At 47.7% G+C, this 21033-nt stretch overlaps 1 protein-coding gene across 1 annotated transcript in view; it reads right to left on the bottom strand.

The window, feature by feature from the left end:
* The window catches only part of MAML3 (mastermind like transcriptional coactivator 3), a gene marked incomplete at both ends in the record, with an annotated part of 330636 nt that overhangs the window by 109143 nt on the left and 200460 nt on the right, over positions 1-21033 (bottom strand). Inside the window, one exon of the mRNA XM_084245235.1 lies at positions 18619-20175. Within this exon, the coding sequence (XP_084101361.1) occupies positions 18619-20175 (1557 nt within the window). The remainder of the gene's footprint in view (positions 1-18618; positions 20176-21033) is intronic.

Here is a 21033-nt window from a genome sequence, read left to right as displayed (position 1 = left end):
CACTACTGTGGTCACGTTAGACATGAACTTACCAAAATTTGTCACATCTAAACACTAGTGGGGAATAATAACAATCTCCCGTTTCAGGAGCGGAGCTTCGAGGCAGATGACAGGGAAGCGGAGGCTGAAGGAAAATACAGTCCGGGCCCCGCCGGGCCCCAGAGCTCATCCCAGCTCTCTGATTTACTTGCTCTCCAACTGCCCTCAAATTCATGCTCCAGTGCAACTGTTAGTTATTCAGACCGTGAGTCCGATTTTGCATGTGATGTAGAAAAATCTCAGATGATAAATTCCTGAACACCGGAAGTCAGCCATGCCCACCTGCTCTTGTCCCGAGGAACAAAGGGATGATGGGTGTGGGGTTAAATCTGCACAGAATCCCCAATTCTCCTCCTACTAACCCCACGAAGCATAAAGCTCAGGCCGGAGGAAAACATATCCAGGTGCCCAGACACAAAGGTGTGTCTTGAAGCTTTTTTGCCATCAAGGTTCACTTGTTACTCACGTCCTTGTGTCAGATGACTCAGATGTTTTATTTATAAAACAGAAAAGCCTTTGGGAGAAGGCGTCAAACTATAAGGTTGAACTAGCATTAGAATTTCTTCAGTTCTACAAAGTATATTGGTACAAAATTTAAAATCTCTTTTCCTCTTTGATTCTACAAAGGACACAACTATCCTCTTTGTCCGGCTAAATAACCAACATTTATATTTACAAGTTATTCTTCAGGATTCTAAAGAGCAATTTTTCTCTCCTTGGACAATCAAAATCAGCCTTCAGTTCTGTTCTCGTCCGGGGTATCACTATCAGGTGGGCTGTCTGCTCCTGAAAGGGTTAAAGGCCAGCGCGCAGCAGGCAGGCGGGAGAAGATGTCAAGCAAGATGGAGCCAGGTGACTGACCTTGAGGAGAAATCATTCCCGTCTCTGCTTTTAGCTCCCAAACCATCATTCTTTTGCCTTTCATATCTCTTGTCACTGAATTATAGAGCCCTTTGACTTCTGTAAAAGCAGGTTTTTTTTTTTTTTCATTCTCTAACTAAACACAATAATAAATTCAGAGTCCCTGTCTCTGTGGAGGTGGTCCAGGCCTGGCCCTCCCGTTCCATCAGCCTCTCCTCCACCCTCTGTGGCCCCACCTAATGTCCTCTCCGCACCACCCCCCAAAAACTGAGTAGTTTTAATGACCTTGCCTTAAACTGTTCCCTAAGTCTTCTTTCTTCATTTCAGTTATGCCCCCGACACAAGAATTCAGGGGCTCCTTCCTGGGTGCCCATCTTTAAAGGGCCCAATCAGGTCTTCCTCCGCACATATCCCTCCCTCCCCACCAAGGCAAGTAGCCTGCACAATGGGAGGGCCCCTAGCCTGTGTTCCTGATACCGGGAACCCCGGGACCCTGCCCAGAGGGCCTCAAGTCTGCTTCCTCAGGTCTTTTCTCTGGAAGGTGGACACACAGGCCCAAAGAATGGCCAAGGCCAGGGCATGTGGACCTTGACAGGGTGGACTGGAGTGGCCTACAGATGCAGGAGATGCCTGTGGGGTGCCCAGGGTCGGGGTGGGAAGAGAACTGGGAGGCTCAGGACGCCCAGGCTGCAGAACCCCCAGGAAGCAAAGGCATGACCTTCAGACCTGGTCTCCCTAGTCACCATGGCTCTCAAGGTGTGATGGCAGAACGTAGCCCACTCGGGGATCAGCCTGATCCTGATGCCTGCCTGCGAGGCTCATGGTCCGCAGGCCCACACCATGTCTACTCTGGCCTTGGCTCAGAAAGAGCAGGGGCCCGTCTCGCCAGCGCAGCGATCGTCCTGCAGCCCTGTACCAACTCCCCAAGCCACTTCCGCAGTGTCATGCAATGCAGTTTGGACCTTCAGTGTGGCCGATTCCCCTTCCTATCAGCCAGACCGACTTTGCACCATCCCCTCCCTCTTCAGATTCAGCCAGACAGGAGGCCCAGCTTTCAGCTGTAAACAGGGGGAACAAGCCCTATGGGTCCCACAGATTGGTTTTCGGGATGACTGGGTGCTCCCTGGTGCGACTGTCCAAGACGGAAGCCATCGGCAAGGCAGCTGTGCACAGACAGGGAACCCCTTTTATTCTTGCTGATGTCCCTCCCTCCCTTGCAGTATTATTTCACCCCCTCTTTTCTAAAGTGTGTTGCAGACCAGGGAGAGGCTGGGATGGAAGTCGGCCAAGCAAAGACGGGGGTGGGGACGGGGGAGGCGGTAATTCCAGTTTGACGCTAATGATTTGTGTACAATTCAAGGTCAGAGAATGATATGCGAGGCTCGTGCGCCCACCCACACAAGCGCGCACAATTTAGTGCTTGATTATATCAGCATCTACCGCTAATACATCTCAGGCCGCCTCGTTCACTTGCCTCTCCAATTAGAAAGCAAACGCTGAGGGCAGGGACCACATGTTAAGCTGCTTTTGTTCCCCATAACACCCACCACCTTATTAGGCACATAATAGGCATTTGATAAATATGTTTTGTTAAAAGAGGCTTGCCTCTGTTAATGAAATAAATGTGCTCTTGAAATGTTCTGAATAAAGTGAGTTTTTGTTCAAGTCTCTCCATACTAATGACGCGGGGAAGCCGGGATGGGGTTCCCAGGCCCCTCAAGAAGCACCAGCGTGGATGGTTATGGGCTCTGCATCCCCTCGGCCGGACCCGCGGACTCACCCCCGGGGGCAGGGGCAGCTCCGAGTCCCCTGCAAGTGAACCCAAGTTTGTCTGAGGAATGCATGCTTTCCTGTCCGTCACTGTGTTCTCACAGTGAGGTGCTAGTTGGAAAGGGAAGTAAGTTAAAACCTGGGGGTCAAGAGGATGCTAAGGAAGTGGGTCTGAGGATCTAGGAAATCACTTCACCAGTCGGGAAGTGGGAGACGGTAATCTGAGCTGGCACTCGTGGCATCTGCTGCAGACTCACCCCTCGGTGGGCACCTTATTTAGTCTCTTCTGTGAGGTAGGAAGCAGCACCTCTGTCCTGTCCCCTCGCATGGGATTCGTGTAATTTGAGTCACTGAATTGATAACTCGCAGAGGAGCCCAGGGCCGGGAGGGGAGGAGGCATTATCCTGAGCCCATGGTCCTTGGTGGTCTCAGCCCCCGTGGGGACCAGGATCCCCAAGACTCTAATCCAAAAATCAGCGCGCTGGTTCCTGCTTCCAGTGGACCAAAATTATTCTTCAGGGATTCAATTATTTTCCTTTCCATTTTCTAGAGATGAGTTCAGCCCTTTAAGTATTTACAAAGCTTTTCCTTTTGTATGGAGAGCTGTAGTCGGTCTTCTGGGAAATGGAAACATATTTGTGAGTGTGTGGTGTAAGTGTGTAAGTGTGTGTCCATGACTGAGCATGTGTCTTTCTGTGTCCACGTGTAAGCATGTCCATGTATGTGGGTCTGTGTCGGTGTGTGTATAAGTGTGTGCATGTAAAAATTTTCCAGCAAATCTCTGACACGTGATAGAACTGGGGCTCTTTAGGAGGGCAGAGAGGGAGCACCGTGTCGGCTGGAAGTTGTGATGTCCCCTCTTCCATCCTCAGGGAGTCCTATCTGCAAGGTTAGCGGGGACTCAGAGGCAGCACTGCTGGGGTCAAATATATATGGAATGTTATCTGCAGGATCGTTCAAGACACATCTGATATTATGAATTAATCCATTTAGCTACTCAGCTTGATACGATGCGAATAAATTAATAAGCGAAAGTGCTGTTAGCGCTTTGAAAGAAAATAATACTGAAATTTGGGTTTGATATATAACCTGGAAGGTAGTTTTACGCAGAAGTAAAGCAAAGCCGAGGCCCTGAATTCACAAAGAAATCTGAGTTCAAATCTCTGCTCACCAGGAACTAGCGAAGTGCCCAGTCGTGCACACGTAACCGGAGCTAATGACACTTTCCCAGAGAGCCTCGTGAAGATTAAACGAGGTCTTGTAAGTAGAACATGTAGCAGAATGCTCGCAACATTGGATTCAGTAAAAAAAAAAAAAAAAAAAATGGTGGTTTTTAGTTTTTATAACTTCATGTTTAACGATATAGAACGTATAGAAATAATGAATTTGTAAAATTTCTCTCTAAAAACCAAAACAGGATAAAGGACACAAACCAATTCTCTTTTCTATGAGTGATAACACTGGTATTGAAAAGAAACTAATCCTGACAATAAAAGCTCACAGGAAAAGAATTCTAAAATAGTCTTTTCCTGTGCATAGGTTTATCCAAATTTCCTTCCTAATTTTATTTATTACTGTTGACATTTTATTACTTAAAATAGTCTTGTGGGATCCAGAGAGCCACAGAAATGGCAGGCACTTCGAAATGGGCAATGTGGGTCTTCCTGTGCACGTCAACCTTACAACTAATTGTTTCAGTCCCAAGTTGGCGTGGAAGCTTAGCCAAGGGACGCGAGGTCTGCGCCTGGTTGGTGCTTTGCAAGTCTTACTTCCATAGTAATTCAGTGGAGCTAAGGCAAATTAAAAAAAAAATCCCCATTTTCAATCAGAAAAGACGGGGTGCATGCTGGCAGCAAAGTGGAGCTACAGGAGAGCAGACAACAGCGGGAACTCTGCTCTCCCCTCCTCTCTGCCTCCTCCCCGACCCTGGCTGACAAGCAGGCCAATTAGATCCACCCAGTTGTTGATCTATGTTTTCAAGGACCCCAGGAAGTCAGCTTTCTAAAAGCAATACCATTTTGCTTTTAATATGCAGTGTCCTTCAGTGAAAATGACAAGGAGGTCCAGGTAACCTGAGAATGTTGGAGACAAGAATTCTTCATCCAGAGAGCGAGGTGAGGGACCCAGGAAGCTGGCTAAGGACAACGCAAACATCTATGCCTGAGTTCTTGCCAATGTGCTAAAATGATGCTATAAAGTCTGAGTTTTCAGACATTTTCAGATTGTTTTTTCATGATCGAAAGGCTTGCAGACCAGAAATATATCAGCCCTCGTTTGCACAATCAACCAAATAACCAACTGGTTGCAAACGCCCAAAAGATAGCACATAATACTCATAAAAAATAAGCGCCTAGGAGATGGGGTGGAGCAAGGGGTGAAGGGAAGAGACACAGAAAGGTGCTGAAATTTGTTTTTACCAGTGATTACATTCTAGAAGAACAAAAGTGGTTCTGGCAAGGGTAGAAAAATGAGGTCAGAATGTCAGAGGTGATCTACAGATGGTTTTCTTGTCCCCATGTCACTGCGTGTCACATGGAGGAAAACCGCAGGGTGTTTAAGGGCTCAGGTTTGGAATCAAAGGCTTTGCTCTGGTTCCCAGTTCCAGGGCTCACGGTGTGACCTTGAACGGGCTCCTTAACTATGTCTGCTTGAGCTTCGAGATCATTTGAAGGTGAAATGAGTGATTCATGTCAAGTACTTAGCACAGCTCTGGGCACACAAAGCAGGCTGTGGATGGTAGCTACTCATACACATCTCAATTTGGGTCAGAGTTTTCCAACTTGGGCAATACTGATTTTTTGAATGGGAGAGTTCTTTGTCGTGGGGCCTCCTGTGCACTGTAGGATGTTTAACGGTACACCGGGTCTCCTCCTGCCACACAAGATGTCAGTAGCAGCCCTTCCCACTTCGCCAAAAGCAGCCCTAGTTAAGAACCACTGCTTTGGATCAATCCAAAGTTCTAGAAGGTGAGCGCCATTCTTCTCCTTGACATGCTTATTTTTAAGCCCCCGCTTTAGAAAATTCATACTGTTATTTTGAAAGCTTAATAATAAATCCTGTAGCCTTCGGTGTCTTGGCTTCCTCATCTTGAAACCATTATTTCAAGGTCCCCTCTTATTCTGAGCTGAAAGTTCTATTCCTATAGCTTTCATTCCATCAAAAATTTAAACATGATTTCTCCCTATGAGGAAACATATACAGATAATACATGTTCGACTGGAAAAATTAGGAAATGCAGATAAACAAGAAGGAAAGATAGGAGAAGAAAAACATCATTTATAATTACAGAACTAACTGGTTAACATTACGATGAATGGGTTTCCAGATATTTCTCGAATACATACATGTGTGTATTTGCACAAACACTCACACAATACACAAACACACACACACAAAAGTATTTTGGCGCTTGTCATTTTTTCTCTGTTGTTAATTCTAGTTATCTCCAGACCTAGCTGTAGAGTCTACATAATTTTTCTACAAACCATCCTTGAAGAAGTGGTTTATCAACTCATGCATTTCCAATTACCACCTGGATACAGAAGAACCTGAAGTCCACCCTGTCATGCTTTACTTCTCCGCCGAAAGCCACCTTTAATTGAACGTCCAGTGCTTGCTTCGGCAGCACATATACTAAAATTTAATTGAACGTCCAACTGACAATGAAGCCAAACAGGTCACAACATGCCTCTTGGTCAGCTCTGGCTGCCGTTTCTTAAGGGAGATCTTTGCAAGGCAAACTCGACTCCTCTTTTCCCGTCATGCCCCGACTCAGGTCCATGGTCGTGTCCCCCGTTGCTCCCTTGTTCTCTGGATCTGTTCCCAGGGTCACATAAGCAAGACCTAATTATTTTGTTGCAGGTTTGTCATTTCCCAGCATCTGTGCAGCCAATCACTTTGATCAAGACAGCACCCTCCTCTTTTCAGAAACCAGTGACGACCTGTCGCCTCCCAACAGCAGGTTGGGCCCTGATACCCCTTTCAGGGGCTCCCGGCAGCCTGCAGGACTCCTCCACGCCCCTTCGTGGGCTCCCCCTCAGCCTGCACTTTTTATTCCTTATCAACCCTTCACACCCACAACTTCCCTACTCCCCTTTCTGAACAGCAGTCATTAAAGTAAAGTAAACTCAAAGACAAGGTCAAGGTCTTTCACAAAAGAAAAACTAGACCATTGACAGATCATTCTGCTCACACTTCAATGACCAGTTGTAGCTAATTATTTATTATATTAATAGGGTGTAGCTTTTTAAAAATACAGATTATTCATAATTGCTTTCTTTACTTTTTTGGTTTTACAAATACATCTGAATTTTCACCGGATTTGGGGGAAACGTGTTTATGGTTCTAGGTAGTCAACCCGAAGACAGGATTTTCTTACAGAAACACTTATCAAGGCACCGCGTTTACCTCCTGCACAGGACAGTTTTCTGAATTAATTAAGAGTTTTCTCAATTAAAAGGTGTGCAAAAGAATAACCCTCAACCTGGATCACTGTGACTCAGACCGCACAGCACTCAGCTGAATACAAAGAGAAATCTGCATGCTGCTATTATTAAAACTATTTTTTTTTAAATCCAGTTTTTATTCTAGGATAAGCTTAAGGGCAGGGACTGTGCCTTTTCCATCCTTAGTGATGCCCGTGGTGACGGGAATACAGTGCTGTGTGCAATTGGTCCTCAATAAATGTTGCTAGGTGATTCATGTTTGAAGGGGAAATGGAAAGAAAAGCCTGAAGGACTTAAAGGACTTGAGTGCATGCATCTTGCTGTGAATAATACAAACGTGGAGAGAGATGACTAAGTGGACAGCACTGGGCACGGAGGGCTTTGGCCCCTGAAATAGTCAGTAATAGGAACGCGCTATGTGACCATCACGGCCCATGCTTGACAGGTGGGAAGTGCAGAAGATGGGGCTGGGCAGGGAGGACTCCGAGGGGCCACAGAAGCCTGTGGCTACACGACGCATGTGGTGCCTTTCAGAGGGGACATTTCTGCAGGAAAGACAGCACAGAGCTGAGGAAGGGAAGGGACGGAAACAAGAGGACAGAAAGCACGCTGCCTTCAAGCGACAAGAGGAGGGAAAGAATTCTCAAAGCAGAAGTGAAAACTCATGTCACTAGCCAGGTTTGGGTAGCAGGGAGAACAGCTCAGATGCGAGGTTCTCTAGCTTTTCCTCTCCTGCTTTAAAAGCAAAGGCTCCTTCACATTAGACCACAGAATCCAACATGAATGACCTGCCGTAGGGCTTGGCTTTGATATTAGGTCTGGGCTGCGAAGGGAAAAGAAGCAAATTCGAGGTGTGAAAGTCTGTGACTTTCTCCTCACCTCCCGCCCTATCCCCTTGAACCCCCACCCACCCCCAAGCACACCATCCCCATGCATGCACCCCCTCGATTATCAAAGACAGAGAAAAAAGATTTTCCCTATTTGTCCCAACCCAGTTCTTCCCAACCTAAGTCTCCCTGTGCTCATAATATTGAAGCTCTTCCTGAAATGTCAAAAGCCTCTCATGATAATTACGGTGTCCACAAATATGTCCATGAATTCTTCAGAGGGTGGAACTAATTCCCTCCCCCAGAGTATGGCTGGACTTAATGATTCGCTTCAGATGAGTAGAACAGCGAAGATGGTGATGGCGAAGTCCAGCCTCTGTCATAAAGGCTCCCTTGGGAGCCACTCCTGGGAGAAGCTGCTGCCTTGAGGGCGTCCCAGGGAAATGTCTCACCATCCTGGGTCCAACCTTCAGATGAGCCGCTGGCCCCGCGGAACACTAACTGCTACCTGAGGGAGACCTGGAGGCAGAAGCGACCAGCTAAGCCGCTCCTGGGTTCCCTCAGAAACCATGTGGATAATAAATGCTTGTTTAAAGCTGCTAAGTTTTGGATGTAATTTGTTACATGAATACAATAATTTCTCCAATACAGCCCTGTGTATTTTGGAGTTCTCTTAAAAGTTTTATTGAAATACCCTGTTTTGGGACCTCTCTGGTGGTGCAAGGGATTAAGACCCAATCTATGAAGCTATCCGCAGGCACTGCAGCATGAGTTCGATGCCCAGCCAGGGAGAACCCACATGGCACAGCAGACCTCTCCTGACTCGCCCGCTGCTCCCCTCAGCAGTGTATTTCTGTCGAAATATTCTCTGCCTGTTCTGTTCCCCACTCTGTCTCTGGTGAATCCTCTCACCCCCTGTACCTCTGGCCTGTACCCCAGTTCTTGTGTGCATAAATAAATAAATCTTTAAAAAAAAACACCCTGTTTTAATCTAAATAATCCATAAGAGAGAGGATTAAAAAGGTGTAATTTTCAGCATAATAGCAAATGATATGACTGATGTTTTTAATTTTAAGAATGCATACAGTCCATACCACGGGTCTGGCACTATCCTCAATACTTTATATAAGATGTGGACTCACCCTAATGCCTGATTGTTTCCATCCCCATCTTCTTGATGAAATACTTAAAGCTCTGAGGCAGTTATGTGACCTGCCCACGCCCTGTAGGTAACGAGATGATGAAGTCAGACTCGAGCCTGTCCTGGTTTAGAGTGGGCTCCTGACCTCCACCCTCCGCCACCCCTCTACTAAGGGTGGTCCCTGATGGACCTCACCCTGGCTCCCCCCAGACTGTGCTAGAAACCGGATGTGGTGGGAGAGGGGCCTGCAGGAGCAGAGACTGGGCCTGTCTGGGGTCCTGGGGAAAGTGTTTATCCACGGCTCTCCTACTGGCCGCGACCTACCCTCTGTCAGTTGTCCAAGCGCACATGTTGAGGGGAACTAAGAGGTTCTTCTCCAGCTGCACACCTTTTTCTTTCACTCAGCATAATTAATGAGGTTCATCAATACCCCAGAGAACAGGCCCAGGGCATCAGCCATCCTCAGCGGCAGGTTAATGTGGGGTCAGGTGTCTGTGGCTTTGAGGCCACTCACAAATGTCACATGGTCCACCAATGACCACGTGTGCAGGTGTGAATGTGTACGTGTATTGGCGTGCATGCACGAGTGTGCTTATGTGCACACAGGGGCACACCTAGGGTGGATGCATGATCCTACCCCTGGCTGTGACGTTTGTGGGGAGCATACTGTGCCCCGTGGAGGGCCAAAGGGGCTGCCCTCCCACCGGGGTGTCTCCTCAGAGCGGAGTTATAATTCTCACCAAGCACCAGCAAGACTGGTGGCAGCCAGAGCGGCTGGTCTCTCCACACAGGCCTGGCCCTTTTCCTCACTGGCTTCAGCATGGCACTGCCCTGCTCGTGAGCCGAGAGGCCCGCTGCAGCTGCCCTGTGTGAACTGGTGGGAGTCCTGTGTAGAAAAGGAGCCCAAATAAACCAGGAGAGCTGTTATGGAAGCTCTTCTAACAAATCATAATAATAAAAAATGGGAGTTATCAGTTTGGATACTATTTGGGGGTCAATATTTACCACTTAGGAAATAAAAATGTAGGTGGCCTCATAATCTCATGTATTACAGTACTCAATCATGACGATGCACTGGCAGTCTAATAACACGAAAGATTCTTTAATTCCTTATGCACTGGGTCAGATGCAAACCATTTGGTTTGCAATTAATTCCACAGAGACTAGCTCAGGAACCAAGATAGACTAGAACATCTCTGTATTGGGAAATAGCATCTTTTTCAACAAGTTTTGTAACTTCCAGAAAAGTGCGGAGTTGCTATGAGGAGTTGATAAGGATGACAGGATATGTTTTACAGCCTGAACCTTGCTTCTCTCATTTCCTCGCATAGTGCTGAAGAGAGACTAGATGTGACCCAGTAAATCCTGATAATAGAAATATTAAGCAAAAGGAGCATATGATAGTCTGTTACTACTGTCTATAATGAAGATAACCGCTTTCATAATAATATGAATTTACTGAAAAACAAACACGTATAAAGAAGAAAGCCCAAGTATAAAGCAGGGGAGCAGCTATTTGTGGCTCCATTTAACACAAACTTTAAAAAATGCTGAGTTTGCTTCACACCTTTTGCTGAGTGTGGAACTAGTACCTTAGCCAATGGGAAATCTAAACTAAAGAATAAGAAATTATAACAAGTGTTTGAGTTGCTGTTAAATACAAGTAAGATTCGATATTTAGATTAACACAGGACAAGCTCGTCATCTTCTGGAAATGGTTACACGATCCTAATACTTAACCTTGTGATTCTAAGCATTTGAGTAACTTCCCTTTCATCTTATCACATCCCCAAGTTCTATCTTTTCTGTAAATGTGGCCGTTTTCCCTTACATTTTAAAGGCCACATCCAGATAGAGATGGTTTTCTCGCAGCAAGTTCTCTGGCTTTCTCCCAGGCAAATGCCACCCCACTACTCTCCCACGCGAACTACCCTCAGCCTAAACCTCCATCTCCAGTGTCAGGATCAACCCCTTCTTCCGCCTGACGGCCTGCCCACCTCCCTGTTACCTAAGTGAGGCTTGTGCCTGGACCACCTCCCTTCTTCTCTCCCCCAGAGGCTGCTCGAGTGCGCTCCGCGCCCGCCTTCTCTCTGGCTACCAGCCTTCGCAGGAAGCGGCCTAAGCTCGCCCATCCTGCCCATCCCCATGCCCCTCAGCACCCTCACAAGAGGCCTGCACGTTGCCAGACACTGAGGTGATGTCATTTTGGTGTCTTTTTTCAGTTTATAATACTTGGAATTTTAGAAGCCAATATACATGTGGGGGGTACTTGGTCGAGTTCCACAATTTCCCATACTTGTGACAGACCCTTTGGCTCTCGTAGGTGCGAATGCACCCCGCCAGGGGCCTGCAGTGGGGCCTGGGGCCGGGGTGCAGGGGCATGAACCTCCATAGGAACGGGAGCTAGGAGCATGAAGTGCGCATCTGGCCAATACCCCCTCAGAGCCTGGTACACCTGGTGCCCGGATGCCACCCTTGATGCAACCACGTCAGAACATGGAACGCCTAGATGTGGCCCCCGATGTGCCTGGAGCTGTCCTGCCCCAGGAGAGTGTCCAGCAGAGGTCTTCAGGGAGCCTTGTGCCCCCTTTCACATGTGTTCTTTCCATTCCAGGAAATCTCCTCCTCCAGGGCTTCCCTACAGACCTAGAGGCAAGCAGCGGGCCATGCACAAGACTGAACCCTTGGTATATCACGAAACGCAGGAGGGAATAATCAGCCTTCTCCTGGAGAGCCAGAGGGTGCCTCACCCTTGACCACGGTGGGAGTGGGGGTGGGCATCATGGAGCATGGACCCTTTGTCCTATTAAAAAAATCAACAGGCGTAATTCTATGATTTACAAAACCAGCTAGGATCCACAAAATCAATCTCTTAGCATGTGCACTCTCTCCCCCCAAAGAAAAAGAAACCTATGAAGCGCAGAGTGACTTAATTTTCCCATCTTACCTGGAATGACACAAGTCCTGGCCTTCGCAGAATTCAGAGTCCCACAGGCAGTCACTGCCAGGCCGGAGCATCTACAGACACTGAGCAAAGCAACAGACGCGGCTGCCGTCGGCGTGGGCCCGGTTAGCTCATGTGCCGCTTCTCCCTGAGAGGGGGTGTGGGCCGCTGGCGAGAATCACAGCCCCAGACCCCACCACGGACAGACTGTTCTGAGTCTTTGCAGCGGAATCTGGTCACCTGCATCTTGAACGACTTCCCTGGGGGATCTTACAGACTCACAGGTTTCAGAAGCACCGTTAATGGATTGTAAACTCTCTCAGGAAACAAGGGCACAGCCGCCCCACGCCACCTTTAGAGAGCATTCTCACAGGGATTCACTGACCCCTCTTTCCTCCACAGTGCCCGTTACAGCACAGATTCCTTTCCTAAACTCTTGCCTTTCCTGCTGTTTACTCGCCGTCTCTTATTTCTAAGACTCTGACAGAATATCAATCAGGATTTTCAAAATAAACGCCAGGATGTGTAGGGAAATGTCTTCTTAGACCCACAGGGACATTTCATTTATTATCCAGGTTTTTATAGCTCTTCTGCCCACTGGGGTCCCCTCAGCGGGGAGGCCCTGGATTCAGTCAGCAAAGAGTGTTCTGTCAATATTTTACCTCGCATCTGAGTTGCCAGGTGCTATTGGCTCAGTCAGGGTCATGAGCCTAATTGTTTTTACTGTCCTTCAAGTAAGTCAATATTTTCAAGATTCTAGAAATGACTCAACGGTTGGTTGGCATCACAGGATCTTATCCTAAAACAGCATGGGGACCATGTCGATGCCTGCGCCTTTGAACACACGTATTTGACATTTGCCATTTTATGTTAAGACAGCAGCACTTTAGGTTTTACGAAGTCAGCTCTACTAAAGCCCAAGATGTTAGGCAGAATCATGCGAAATTTGTAAACTCTCCATTTCAACATTAAACAAAATTTGATATTAAAACAGAAAGGTACCAAAAGGCAGAGGGTGTCTGGGGTGGGTCAAACACCCACATTTGCCGTGGCTTTCTCCACACCCCAGCACAGAGAGAACAGGGGAATAGAAAGGATATGCACATTCAGGAACAAAGAGGCTGGGGAATGGCCATAGCAATTGAAGGGTATCAACTAAATCTTGGAAGATGAAAATCAGATGGTTGGGTGGTAAACGACTTAGCAGCTTAGAGAGAGCTAAATCTAATTCTGCAGTCAGGGGAGCCAAAATAAAGCAAGATGGTTCAAGCTAAAGACTGTGGTAGAGACTCAGGACAGGAAGAACCTCTGAATGCCTCAGGGGCGAGAAGTGGGGAAGGGAAGAGATAAAAAAGGAAAGAAAACATAAGGACAATAGATTATTTGATGTCTTTGAGCTTACTGAAAGTTTTACAGGGGAGAAAAGTTTAAGGATGAATTGAAGGTCAGAGACCACACCAAAAAAAAAAAAAAAAAAAAAAGCAGCAATAAATTCCAGGGAAAACAAAAGTTGCACAGCCAAGGCCATGTAATCAGAGTATATCACACAGCTAAATTGTAAGGCATTATGCAAAAGTTAGTCACGTAAATATGAAATATTCTGAAATCATAATGTACTTAATTTCTAGTTATCCTGAGAGTTTGGGAGAGAAAAAATGAGAGACTGTGTGGGGAGGGCTTGTGTATGACTGCGAGGAGAAAGTGCACATGAGCAAAGTCCTGGTATGTGTAGAATGAAATAACTGAAAAATTGAGACAGTGCTTTATGGAGACAAATAAGAGGGAACAACGTAATGCGCTCAAGCAGTGGTCTTTGGGAAGCAGGCGGTACGATTGCAGGGGATGGCGCAGGCGGCTGCTATTTCTTATCATAAGCCTTTAGAGTACTAGTCTCCTTTCTTAGGTAAGTCATGTATTATTTTGATCAAATAAACAATATATATTTTAAAGAGACTGAACAAAGGGCTCCAGGTTTTCCAAGTTACAGAGAACGTACCTTGGAAGGGCTTTCCTCCAGGGCAGTGGGTATAGGTGCTCTGTTCTTTCTGCGGGTATTGCATGGCTGCAAAGCTTATAATAACATGTCCCACAGGGCACCCGGCACATAAATGTGTGCCTCTATGGGCTCATTCCAATATATACAGAGAACACCACGGAAAGAATCAAGGAGCAGAGTGATCTATGGGCTCATCTGCTAAAAATTAAGATTGCATTTTAGAAAGAATTCACTTCCCACTCTCCCACGGAGGAACGACTCTGCGTTCTGCATGTCCCTGTACCCTTCCTTGGGCAGCAAGCTGTCATCTGCTTGTGGTCGATGTCCGTTCACCGTTTTTTTTTTGTTTGTCAGACAGAGGCCCCGTCTGCTGCCCACAGTCTCATTGTTGTTGCACTGGTACGAGATAACCACCTCCTACCCAAGGATCCTATGCAGACCTGCTTTTCCAGTTCTATTTGGTCTCAAGAGCAGCTCTGTGTTATTCGTGCTAAAGCTCTCTCCACTGGAGCCGATCATCAACTGTAAACACATTTTTGTTAATGGCGATCAAATGACATCCTTATGTTTAAGACACGGTGTTAGGTTATGCAAAAAGCAGCAGGGTGGGGGAGGGGAGAGAGACCAGCTTCTGTTCCTGACCAGTAACAGCATTAGGAAAGGCATGCTCAAAGGAAGCTGTGGCTACTTGATTACAGAAACACATATTTTTAAAAATTAAAGAGCCATCCAGAAGGTGGCATACAGGATGAAAAAAGAGTTCCAGAAGTGAAAAAAGGAAAAGGTGAATGATCAAAGAAGTAATAGAAAAACATGGCCCAGAGAAGGTTTGAAAGCTTTCAAGAGTGGAGATTTTATGGCTACTTTTTCATTCTCACCATGTTAGCTGAAATTTTGTAGGAATTAAGAGAAGATGGTGAGGGGTAAAGGGTGGGGGAAGGAAAGCAGAATGACTGTGGGGAGAAGGATCTTAGAACTAGTTCCTAAAATGGGAATTGAAACTAATACACGTAAATGAATAGACAATAATGGTATCACTTCAATCCGACTGGCAAATTGGATAACCAAGGATTTTTAAAAAAACAATTAGCAAAAGAAAGAGAGAATTAGCAAAGTCTAAACCTTTTTAAAATAGAGAATTTCCTTTCCTTAAAAAAGTACTTTTTCTGATGTTAGAATGTAGCATAGATGTATGATGAAAAGTGTAGAAAAGGCGGCAAAGTATAAAGAAGAAAACAGTAATTTAATCATTCATGACCTCACCAAGTAGAAACACCACCGCTAACATTTTAGTTATTCAGTATTTTTCCACACATATCAACACTACCTGGATAGTAACATGCAGACAATTGCATGACCTCCTTATTCCACCCATCCGATAAGCATTTCCACGATCAACCATTAATATCAGGATTTTTATGTGCTTTGTTTTTCCAAAATATTTGAGTCTCCATTTTCCACTAACATAGATAATACCAAGCACACAACCTCTGTATATAAATCTTCATTCAATTCCCCAATTATAAAGTCCAGTTCATAAATTCTGAGAAGTAGAATTACTAGCTAGAACTTATTCAAAATTTTTGAATTAATTTTTTTTGGTTTCTCTTTATTTTTGACTCCTGATTTTTGAAATATTCAGGAACTGAGTAAATTTCTATTCATTCCTGAGAGAAAGGCATTTTCTACAAATGTCCCAAATAAGTAAACATCTGTGTAAGATAATTATCTCAAAATGAACGTCCCAGTGTTCTCCTGCCTGTGGCTTTGGCGTTAAGTCACTTATTAAAACAAATACTGATCACGGCTCCTGGGCAACAAAGAACAAAGTGAATTTTCAGTGGTGACAGCAGAAAACAAATCTGAACTATACCTATGTATAATTATATTTTTCTATCTCGCCTGTAATTCCTGCTAGTGTTTGTGCAATGTACTCGCCTATAGTGTAATTAACTATTCTGAGAGCTATGTAAATACTGCTCCACAATCAGATAAAAGCATGAAATAAGCGGTATGTTTGCAGAAAGATATTCACATGTTTATATATGTATTTTGAAGCGTGTTTCAAACATTGTTGAGTTAATATTTCATTAAAAAATGTGCTTTTGCTTGGCGGTTCTTTATGAGGTTAAGAAATGATTATTCTAATGAGGCCTCAACAGGGAGATTGTGTCCACCTTGAAAGTATCTTGTGAGGTGGAAGAGAGAAGCGCCCGGATTTAATCCAGAAAGCCATCACCGTTTCTTCACGTGACATGAGAACATGCCCTCTGCAGCTACAGGCTTCAGCTAGTCATAACCAGGCCAGTGTGTGGGCCTGAAATAAATGCATTCAACATGCATGTTCTGGCAAAGACAGGAACTCTGTCCCAAATTTGCAATTTTCAAAAGCCATTTAGTGAGGGTGGGGAGAGGCGGGTTTACAAGGCACGCGCCGCAGAGCCTGGGAGCTGGGATGCATCATCTCTGGTCTGGCTCGGGGGAAATGCTTCACTGAAGTTGGTGTAAAAACAGCGAACGGAGAAGCGCAGGTTGTATTAAGATGAACGACAGACCCTCCTGACAGCTTGCAATGCTGTAAACCTCTGACACTCGGGGTAGCCCAAACCCCCCCATACACAGCCTGCTGCTCTGCCTGCTTCAGAACTTACACTGAAGGGTGGAGAGGTTGCTTTCCAGTGGTAGAGATTTTTTGAATGAAACCCAGATAAAGCCTAAAGGTTTGCATTTTGATTACGCTTTTTCTACTGGCTACTGAGGCTACTGGTTGCAGCAGATGCTGACCACACTCTGTCTTTATTTCTCCAGACAGTTTCTCTGGAGCGGGTCGGCGTGTACAGGCAAGCAGCCAATGTGAGGTTTTGGGCTGGGAAGGCTGGGAAGGACAGCAACCAAGCTACGGAGCTCAGGCCTGTCTCTGCAGGCCAGCACCACCTCTAGCCCTGCAGCTTCCATCAGGCGGAGTGGGTGGGGTGGGGGCTGAGGTGGGCCACCTTGGAGTTACAAGATGCAGACAGCTGTCTAGTGATGCAAGGTCTGCCCGCACTACCTCCCACACCTCCTGTGCATCCAATTGTGGGCATATAGCGCTCCTTAGAACCTGTCTGCACAGAAGGGCCTCGAAAGCAAAGGCTTTTCTGAAAAATTTCCAAATATGACGAGAATGTCAGCATCAAGAGGGCCGGGGCACAGAACAGCAACTGGCGGTAACATGACACGATTCACTCTTAAGGGTGGGTAGAACAGTGTGAGCCCCACGACCCCTAAAAGGCAAGGGAGGTATTGGGTTAGATGGAAGGGCCTGGGCTTCGAGCTATACTGGTCAGGACTAGGGGAGCAAATGATGGCCCATGAGTATTGCAGTTACCCCCAACCAGTGGCCACTCGTTGAAACAAACATTTTTGTGTAATTCAAGACAAATACATATTTATTATGCTATATTTTACAGGAATTATAGAATAATCAGTTTTGACAAGGTAGAGGATGGTCTTAGATCTCAGCACACCTACAGTTATGATGTACTGGCTAAAATTAATGACCTTGATGTAAGAATCTGCAGTTTTGTTGTTTTATGTACCTTGAGAAATCCCACTGTAATGCCATACTGAGGACTGCACTGCTTTATTCAGACACAGTGGAGAAGCCATTTATTATTACAATTTGTAGGACGATTAATGAATGAACGGGGGTTTCACTCACTGCAGGTCCCTAAGCCCTGGAGCAGGACCTCAGGGAGACAATGATGGGAAGATGACTTAACACTCTGATTTGGCGACAGGAGTCACCACCAAATTCTGAACCGGAGGGGAAGAAACTGGAGAGGCTTTTCTGTACCCCCAAATCACGGTTGATGCAACTTCTCACTGCATCAGTCCAGTAACAGATGCTTAAATGCTAAATAGTTCTACGAAAAACTACCCACCACTCCACTCTGGAAATACAGCGTGTCCCTAAAGCACATCTTTTCCTTAACAGCGTTGATGAGAAAAAACAAAACAAAACAAACAACAACGGTCTGGGCGGCTGTGAACCGAGGGCTGGTACCGAGACCTCCATTCATTCTACATCATTTCGCTCAAAGGCACCACTTCCAAGAATCTATGGACAACAGGACTCCTCAGCCAGAGAACTCCCAGCATGAATGAGAACCTGTATTTCCACTGTTCACCAGCGAGTGAGCCGAAGGCGGTCGGCCTTATGAAACTGCTTCTGATCCCTAAAATTTCCTGCCCCCCTCCACCAAGTCTAGGGCTGTCCCACGTGGGACGGAAGCAACAGGAGGAGGAACGTCCCGGAGGTCGCCATGACCTCACCACCTGCCCCCACCCAGAGAATCTGACATCACTGGGGGCTTCTTATCTGCAGCCGGGAACAGAGATGTCTGCGCCCCAGGCACCCCCACAGAGGCAAGCCACGGGCCAGCCCTTTTCATCTCCTGAAAGCAAGAAGAACGAAAACCCAAACCTGGCAACAACACGAGGACTTTGCAGGTAATCAAAGCTGGTTCCTGGAGCATGGAGAGTGCGCCCCTGAGTCTCCATGCACCCCCACCCCCAACCCGAGAGGCACCCTGAGGGCCTCAGCGCACACTTACCTGGCCGTGGGCCGGAAGCGCCGCATAGGCCAGGGGCTGGCCCATCACTCCTTTCTGCTTCAGGAGAAGCAGGCGCTTCTGGTCCTCGCTCAGGTGGGCCCGGGGCGTCTGGAGCGGCGGCTGCGGCTGGGGCGGCTGCGGCTGGGGCTGCATGAAGGGCATCAGGGGGGCCTTGCTGGGGTTGGCCATGGGGGGCGTCATTCTCTGACTCAAGTCCGCATTGAAGTGGGTCAGGGGCTTGGTGTTGCCGTACGAGAGAAGATTGTGCGCTTTGTTGAGGGAGCTGGTGCCCAAGTTATTTGGCTGCTGACCAATCATATTCATGTGGCTCTGAGGGAGGTAGTTGTTCATGGTCGTCTTCTGCAGGTTGTTTGCCATGGGAGGCACTATAGGGTTTTGGTTGTTAAAGGCTTGGGGGTACATCATCGGGCTATTTGGTTTTTCTGCAGCGAAAGCTGCGCCGTACGGACTGGAGGGGGGCCCTAGGGGCGACCAGCTCGCAGTCTGGTTCGAATGTTGCTGCTGCTGCTGCTGTTGCTGTTGCTGCTGCTGCTGCTGCTGCTGCTGTTGCTGCTGCTGCTGCTGCTGCTGCTGTTTCTGCTGCATGAGCTTGGCCCTCTGCTGCTGCTGCGCAGCCATCTGTTTGAGCTGCTCCGCGGGAGACATGTCCGTGCCGGGCCCCGAGCTGGCAGTGGCCGCCGGGTTGAGGAGATAGCCACTGCCGGGCCGCGGGGGAGCCTGACCTGGGGTGTGGGCTGGGTTTGGGGTTTGAGGGGACTGGACTGCACAGTTGGCTGGTGAGCTGGCAGGGTTTGGAGCAGCGGGCGTGCTGGCAACAGAAGGTAAACTGGCGGCCGTGGAGACAGTAGAAAAGGGCGGACCGGAAGAAGAGGGCCGGGCCTGGGGAGAGGCCATGGAGACGTGGGCGAAAGGAGAGTGGGCGGGGTCGCTCTTCACGCTGGCACTCTCCTGGGAGAGAGGGGTCTCGGTCGCTGGCTGCGAGAATTCTGGCTCCTTCTTCTCCTCAAAGTCCTCGTTGAACAGGTCCTGTATGTCATCCTCAGGAACCGTGTTGGCCAGTTCATCGATCAGTTCTTGCCACTCCTGATCGTTCAGGTTAATGTCTGAGAACAGCTTGTTCTGATTGGAGAGAGATGTTTCGGACGTGTCTATGCAAGTTGGGTCGTCGAGAGGCTCTTGTTTGAGGTCCTTGCCTTGCAAGATGGTGAAGCTCTCGTCCAGGTCGCTGCAACCGTTGACAGGAAGCTTGATCTCCGGGAGCCTGCCGTTCTTGCTGAGGTCGTCTAGAAGCCCAGGAGTGTGGGCGCCGCTGTTCTGCAAGGGCAGGGAAGGCTTCAGGTCAAGCTGGTGCAGGGGGGAAGCCGAAGGCAGTGGCATGTGGTTGGGCAGGTTGTTGATGGCTTCCATCCCCGCCGGAAGGTCCTTCCGCAGCCGCTTGCTGGTGGGGGAGAAACTCCCGTCGCAGGCGCCGTTCTGCTGGTCTCCATTGAGTGGGGATCGGGCTCCTTCCAACTTCCTTTTCACAGTCTCTTGCAGCTGGAAAAGAAACAGGGAAGAGAGTGACTACGCCGCCAAGTCCTGGCTGCCTGTACACCGGGGGTGGGCACGGCTGTGAACTAGCTGGGAAGAGGGTAGGCACCAAAGAGGGACGCGGCGCTTCGTTTCCAGAACTGGCCAGGCTTCAATTCAAATTCTGTCAGACAAGAGTTTAACAAGAGCAGAGCCCACAAGGCTCAGAGACGACAAACTTAAGAGCGGAGGTGGAGGACAAAAGAGACCGTGCAGGGCAGTGCTTCTCTCCGAGGGAAGACTCTGCCCTTATTTTCCGAGCAAATGCCAGGTGTGAGGCTTGAGTCAACAGGCATCACTCTGGGGAACGATGCTAACGCCTGTCTTAAATTCTTGTCACATCCTAATTGGGAACATCAAGGAATGAAATCAACCACATTTCAGATGACGCTAACACCCTGATAAGAATATGATATTTAACACTTACTGAATAGCACGGAGTTGACGATCAATGGTTAATGTGACCCCAAACTCCCGTGCAGTTCTTATTTGAGGTGACCTGCAGGTGCCTTGCACTATGGGGGCCCCGGGTTCTAAGAGCACACGGCTGCCGGTTCCCAAGTCCCAGGGAATCCTACTCCCAGGTTGCTCCTTTCCCCCCCTTCTCTGGTCAGTCTCCTGGAGTCTCCTTTCTCTTTTCTAAATGGTGGGGATGCTTGTCTTTGTCCTTCCGTGCCCACTCTACATGCTCACCTAGACATCGCAGGCGTTCCCACACCGGCAGCCGTCTCCTCCAGGCCTGAGCCCCGAGGAAGCACCAGCCCAGCCTTCTCTGCAGAGTCCCGCTAATTCAGGGCTCCCTTCCTGCACGCTTCACAGGCATCT

The sequence above is a fragment of the Talpa europaea genome (assembly GCF_964194135.1).
Source record: "Talpa europaea genome assembly, chromosome: 10".
NCBI lineage: Eukaryota > Metazoa > Chordata > Mammalia > Eulipotyphla > Talpidae > Talpa > Talpa europaea.
The sequence above is the reverse complement of the archived record's forward strand: the minus strand, read 5'-3'. Positions and strand labels throughout refer to the sequence as shown.